Source organism: Cryptotermes secundus, unplaced genomic scaffold (assembly GCF_002891405.2).
Source record: "Cryptotermes secundus unplaced genomic scaffold, Csec_1.0 scaffold763, whole genome shotgun sequence".
Taxonomy (NCBI): domain Eukaryota; kingdom Metazoa; phylum Arthropoda; class Insecta; order Blattodea; family Kalotermitidae; genus Cryptotermes; species Cryptotermes secundus.
The window spans coordinates 512,977-520,110 of NW_019724754.1; the positions used below are offsets into that span (position 1 = coordinate 512,977).

At 43.9% G+C, this 7,134-nt stretch overlaps 1 protein-coding gene across 1 annotated transcript in view; it reads right to left on the reverse strand.

The window, feature by feature from the left end:
- LOC111862947 (katanin p60 ATPase-containing subunit A1) overlaps positions 1 to 7,134 on the reverse strand; it is a 31,323-nt gene that overhangs the window by 3,105 nt on the left and 21,084 nt on the right. The window contains exons 4-7 of the mRNA XM_023848830.2: positions 5,288 to 5,447; positions 4,132 to 4,480; positions 3,274 to 3,453; positions 1,163 to 1,305 (exon numbers count right to left, since the gene is read on the reverse strand). Coding sequence (XP_023704598.1) covers positions 1,163 to 1,305; positions 3,274 to 3,453; positions 4,132 to 4,480; positions 5,288 to 5,447 — 832 coding nt within the window. The remainder of the gene's footprint in view (positions 1 to 1,162; positions 1,306 to 3,273; positions 3,454 to 4,131; positions 4,481 to 5,287; positions 5,448 to 7,134) is intronic.

Genomic DNA, 7,134 nt, shown 5'->3' on the forward strand with positions numbered 1-7,134 from the left:
TTCGAAATGTGGTGTTGGAGAAGGATGGAGAAGATCAGTTGGACCGATTATGTGAGAAATGAAGAAGTGTTAATTAGAGTCAGTGAGCAGAGGAATATCCTACATGAAATAAGAAAACGGAAGGCTAATTGGATTGGTCATGTTTTACGCAGAAACTGCCTTCTAAAAGAAGTTATTGAAGGAAAGATAGAGGGGCGGAGAGAAGTGACAAGAAGACAAGGAAGAAGACGTAAGTAGATACTGGATGACCTTGGGGACAGAAGAGGATACTGTCATTTGAAGGAGAAAGCTCTAGATCGCACTAAGTGGAGGAACTGTTTTGGAAGAGACTGTGGACCTGTCGTATGACAGATTACTGATGATGATGATTACTAATCCCATGTGGAAAGCACAATAGACCACTGTAGATCACGGTGCAAGGGCCGAGAAGGCCTACCCCTCATACATTTATGCAATCAGTCCCATGTGGAAACAGGGTCGAAAACCTCCACCGTAACCCTGTGAATTGTAGGAGGTGACAAAAAGAGAAGTCTTGAATCTGAGACAATAAAATATGTTTAATGAATCCCACAGGACTCGGATCCAAGAATGACTGCACTGGAGAGGGCCAGCAGCAATTGTAAAGAACAGACCTATCCTCTCGTCAGAGACAGCGCCCCACATCAACAAACCCACAACTATCTGACAGTAAAGAAATCTCGTCAAAAGCCCCAGATGGGTGCTTTACTCCAAGACACACTGGCCAACTCACTGTCAGTCATAACATAAAACTTGACTTGAGAGGAGCTGTCTAGTGATCGAGATTAGCTCTTTCTGAGGGACCCAACTGAGCATGTGTCTTCCCCCCTCAACTTTGGACCGAAACAGATCCATTTTCCGAAATGTCATGTTCTCTAGTCTCTAGAATACTGGACGATGGAAGAAGTCCAAAAACCCAGTAATTCTTACTGTATTCAATTTATGTCTGTAGCTTTAACTGTCGAAGATTCACTTCCATACAGCAAAGTTTGCAGTGCTGATGTTTTATAAAACTTCATTTTTGTTTCTTTCCTTGATTCATTCTTTAAGTTTCTTCTTAAGACACCAGATTTCATACTATACCCACTGACTTTGTTGCTCAAGTCTTGCATAATGTATGTTAAGTAACTACCTACATCATTACCTGCTGGAGTTGATGCCATCCATCTGAATCAGTAGCTCTGCCTTGAAGCGCCGTGAAGCTTCATGCTCTGAGTCGGTGCCCCTTTGTGAGCACAGCGAGTCTATCTCATCGATGAAGATTGTGCTAGGTGAATAAAATCTGGCCTGCAACAAAAATAGCATTTCCTGTGTATCAAATGTGGAGCATGCTAAAATCTTCTTGGGCAAAGTCTGAAACATTATCACTCGAGATTTCAGAACATTTATTCACCATGAAATCTTCAGATCTTCCAAATGTGGAGCATAAACTGGCATGGAAATGGCGAACCTCTTTCAGGCAAACAGACCACAAGACAGTTTCGGTAACTTCGACAATGAAGATTAATAACTTCTGAGATGTGAGGCCATGTAGTCTGGTAGATAATTATGAAAATTTTGGAGGCATCTGACTCCATCTTCAGGGTAGAATAGTACTGTATTGTATTGGAGAGAGTGGGTTTCCCCATGCACTTAGACCAACTGTTGGTCCATTGTGCGTCCCCCTATGATATTCTACCAGTCTCTATTCCCTACCAGTACTGGTGTGTGCCATCAGTCCCGACTCAGCCAGCGAGTTCGGCCTCTACTGGCTCAGCGGTATCTCGTTGCTTCCCCCATCTACCAGAGGCGTTAGAGACTACTGTTGGGTGGGAAATGTCCTGAATTTGGCTCAGTGGTCCCCTTGGGACATGAGGTTCTTTTATGTGCCGTAAAGCTACGACACAGGACCCACGGCTTAAAGTCTCTCCCGGAGGACTTGTTCCCTGAATTTTTCCGCCCTTAAAAATTCCACGACCTCCACCGGGTTTGAACCAGCGTACCTTGAGTCACGAGGTGGGAACGTTACCCCTAGACTACGGAGGCCGCTAGGGTAGAATAGTAAGTCAGGCATGGAAAGAAACGCTAAAGGTAAAGGTAAAGGTAAAGGGGAGAAGGTGGACCAGAACTGCTGATCTAATCAAACCAACAGCAGTAAGGACAACAGCATGAAGAATATGTGGTCCTTGAAAGTGTCAGTTTCTGAAGGCATAGTGATGGACAGATGTAATGGCTAAGGGAACTGATACAAGCTAGAAAGAAGTAGGGAGGAATAAAGTAAGCAAACAGTGACCTATTGGAGTTCCTCTTTTATCGGCAGAATGACTATGAGATAGACAAAACACAAACAATGGCTGATTCTGAGGCCTCCATATTTTGTACACTCTTCTCTTTCCCTTATTGGTTCACTCAGAGCCCAGCTTGGCCCTTCCTATCCCAGTAGCCATAACACTTTTTTCCACCTTTGGCTTACTCTTGTACTCTGAAGATGGAGGCAGTTTATTCCTCTGAAACGTTGGTAATGATCTATCCGACTGCACAGCATCACATCCCAGAAGACAGCAAACTTTACAGTCACTGCCATGAGAACCTCAAATCCCACATAAGTTCAGCATTATTCATGATCAAAATCACATAAGCTCAAATATTTTAAGAGCACGTTCTGACATGCAAGATAAATTATTTATGCTATGTAAACTATGAATAAATATATTTATTTATGTGTAATTATGATTTTTCATAAAATTATAATTTAAGTCAATATATATTTATATACATGGAGACCTGTAAGTTCAGGTGGAAGGAATCTTCATTTAATAACTAACTGAGAATGTATGGTGGGGATCCTCCCACTACTTATGAATTGGCATAAATCCAATTGATATTTCAGTAGCAAGTTTTTGCATTTACCAATACAGCTGAATTTGTTACACAAAAGTTACTGAGAGAACAGTTTCTGTGTTTGTGGGATATTTTTTTGTACATAAAATGTAACTTAATAAAAAATCTAACCTCAGTAACTTGTAAAGTTCTGGGAAGAGAGCTACATTTAAACCAGGACACTGAACTTCATGGATAGTGAATTTAATTGACACTTCTATCACTACTGTACTCTATCAACTTCATCACAGGTGGGCTCTGTTTTTTAACTATAAAAATACTTTCTACTGCTGCCATCTTTTGTCCCTATTTGTAATTACTTCCAACTCTGATAGCTACCATACACAATGACAGAACAGCAAACGTTAGCCATTTATATGTAAGGATGGTTCTTACCATCTCGAAGAGCAGCCTGACAAGTTTCTCTGACTCACCCCGATACTTGGAAGTGAGGGTGGAAGAAGAAACGTTGAAGAATGTTGTACCACAGTCAGTGGCCACAGCCTTGGCTAACAGGGTCTTTCCTGTTCCTGGGGGACCCACCATTAGCACTCCTTTCCACGGTCGCCGAATGCCCTGTAAATGCAGTTCTCTCTTCAACCGAGTATCATGTCTATAAACTTCTAGCAAGATAAAGGAAGGCCAAATGAAAGGGTGTCGACATTTTATGTCTTAGGGACAAAAATATATATCCTCAAAAAACCACAATACATTTGGGGGGGGGGTTGGCATTCCTACTCTTGGGCTTAGAACATTATAGACTGTATCTATACATTGAGAAACAAGCCATGAAGGTAATGAGAGGGAACAGTAAATTGAAACAAAACTCAAATGAAATATGGAAGAAAGGAAGGAATTGAAACTGAAAGTGGAATCAGGGATGACAGTAGGGAAGGAATCAAAATGAATCTTAAAGGAAACAGAATTGACCCAAAAGGATACAAGGCAATCACAGAATATATATGAGAGGTTGAGAAAAGTATAAGCAGTTCTTAAAGGATACAAGTCTGATTGCAAAGGATGCAAGGGCAACCTACAAGAGTATGAGGCAAGTCCAGAAGGACACAAGATCAATCTAAAAGAATATAAGACTGACCTGAAAGGATACAAGACCGGTAAAAAAGGCTGGTGAGAATATCTACAAGTCAGATCCAGAAGAATACAATCTCAATCGGGAAGAATGTAGGACTGTTCAGGCTCGAAATCAGATCAGACTGAAAAGCAAGAAGCAACGAAGAGAGACCGGCACAGTACCTTGAAGAAGTCTGGCATCAGTATGGGCAGCACCATGGCCTCCTGCAGAATCGCCTTGGCCTCATGCAGACCAGCCACCTTGGCCCATGTGATGTCAGGGTTATACTGCAAGATATCCTTCTCAATTGTCTCGACAAGATGAGCCTCGTAGCCTGTGGGGTTGAACACACGTTCCTCACGCTCCTCATCCCCTGCCACCTCCACTTGGTCCTGCTGCTCGGGCTCCAGCTTCTTCACAGTGGGGCGCAGCCCCTCGAGTACCGTCCCTTTGGTCCGATCCTTACCGGGCCGTGGCAGGCGGTCCACGGACCGTGATTTTCGACTTGTGTTCACACTGTAGCTGGAGCTCCTAGACATACACACCACGTCCAGTTTCATACTGTGGGCCAGTTCCATGGCACAACAGTTTGCAAGTTACTCAGCACATGCAGAAATTCCCTGCAACTGAATTCTATCCTGAGCCCCTTGAATTCGGTTCACAATCTTGCATTTTTTTATATCAATTTTTTGGCCTGGTCGCAACTAAAGTTGCAAAAAATGCGCCTATTATCTTTGCTGAGTCTGTCCCATCTTCGTAACATGTCGGGAACTGCAGCGAGGAAATCTTATATTAAGGAGTTTCACTGATTTTTCTTCAGAAAATTCCAATTTGGGTCAAAGTGGGCGAAATTAAAGGGCACTTTCTATGTCGACCTACCAGTGTTTCTAAGTGCATCTAGACCCTAACTTGCTGCATGCTGACCAGAGCCAAAAACGCTTGGAGCAAAATTATACACACATTTAATAACCAAAATGCTTTTCTGCGGGTTTACGGTTTTTGTTCGTTCCCATTTCACAATCATTCCGCCAGCTAAGTCTAGCTCTTTCCATTTCGATCATTCAACCATTCATTCTAATCCTTCCCATTCAAGTCAATCTGCCATTTTACAATCATTCAGCCACTACGTTCAACCCATCCCATTTCAAGGTCATTCGGCCACTCATTCTTCCCAATTCGATCACTCAACCATTCATTCCAATCCTTCCAAAGCTAGTCATTCAGTCCAGTACTCCCCGTTCCACAGTCATTCTGCTACTGAGTTCAATCTTTCCCATTTTACAGCGATCCAGCCATTCATCCAAATCTTCCCGGTAGTTTGGAAGCCTCAGTCCTCACCGGCCCCGGGGGTTGATGGCTGGCAAGGCTGGTTGTATCTCTGGGTCCCGTCTTCGGAGTGAAGCCACCCATTTGTCGGACGCAACTGGGGGAGTGTTGACGGGAGCCTTACTGCGTTCTTCAGAGTCTACGCTTCTGGTCGATTTTGACTGAGGCAACTCTGAAACATGGAAGTGTCCTTGCAAATCAAATTACTCCGCCATTTAACGGACAGAAATTACACAAGATCCTGTTACCCAGGAAATCGATGAAGTTCTCTCAACTGAAGACCACAAGGTTAGATCAGGCCATCAAGAAGCTGTATTGCAAACTTATATTCTGGAATGTCCGGTTCGTATCTCGTCAGGTACACTCAAAGCCGCTTTATAGCGAAAGTGTGCTCTAAGCCCCCCCATCTCTTTTAGTCTTCTTAAGAAAGAGGCTTACATCTTGATAAGTAAGTAAAGGCATACCTGTAACAGGCCGTGGAGGCCGATAGGGTGGTGAGATGTTGAGGCTCCCACATTTTCTAGACAATCGGCTCATAGATGGCGGTAAAGTTGTCAGCCTTACGCGCCGGCCGCCCTCTACCCCCAAGAACTTTCCAAGAATATTCCTGGTACTCATTTCTTATAGGATGAGTCTAACCCAGGGCCATAGTGCGGCTGGAAGAACTATGTGAATTGAAATAAATCCAATGACCACATCGGGATTCGATCCCGCGACCTTCCGGCTTGTAGCAAAGTACCTCAACCAACTACGCTGCCGCGTGCCCCCTTACATCTTGATACAAGTACAAAATATATTTATATTAACAAAAGTTAAAGAAAAGGAAAAGATTAAAAAGCTGAAGCTATCCCTGTAACAGGCCGTGGAGGCCCATAGGTTTGTGAGACGTCAAGGCTCTCACAGTGTCTAGACAATCGGCTCATATATTGCGGCGAGGCTGTCAGCCTGGTACTCATTTCTGCCAGGTGCCGAATCGACCTCAGGGACATAGTGCGGCTGGAAGGATTATGTCAATTGAAAGATCCAATTACCTCATCGGGACTCGAACCTACGACCTTCCGGCTTATAGTATAGTGCATCAACCAACTACGCTACCAAGATTAAGAGCTCTTAATCTAAATTTAAGTATGAAGATATAAAAGTAAGAACACAAAGACGCACTAGAAACTCAGAGCAACAGAATAGTACAAGGTCCGCAAATATATTCGTGAGATATCGGAGAGAGCTCGTGGAAGTGTAAGCATATGACACCGACACTTAATCGTTGGAGGTCTCTAACATCAAGGGGCTGTGCGTGTACAGGGCATCCTGTACCTCCTCCAGAAGAGCGACAAAACAGTGCCTTCAGACACGTTAACACCTGCCTCATTTTGGAACACCGATAACTCGACCAGTATAATGACTGATTTACGGGCTGGAGTACCTAGTTCGTTCCTCCGCTGGGACAGATTTCTTCTTCTCCACGGCATCCAAACCGGTTCCTCGGCCCACCGGTCATGTCCAGTGCGTACCGGACGTTTTTCCCCTATGGTAAAACTTTCTTTGTTTGTGGTTCATTTCATGACGTCAGACTAGACAGCGTCGACTGCTAAAGCAGTGCCAAAGGATGAACAAGGGTTCGTCATTGCCACTCACAGACGCAGCCTGTTACTTCATCATGAAAACGTTACTAGATTCCACCTTCAACTTACTTCCGGTATTCATACGCCTGTGGGAAATTCAAACAGGACGAACTGGGGAAGCGGTCGTGGCCTAATCAAGGCGGTATCCCAGAATTTTAGGAAAACCTCAGTGAGGTCAGTTAGTATACCAGCGGGGATTCGAACCAAGCTACACCAATCTTCCCTCTACGGTCAAGC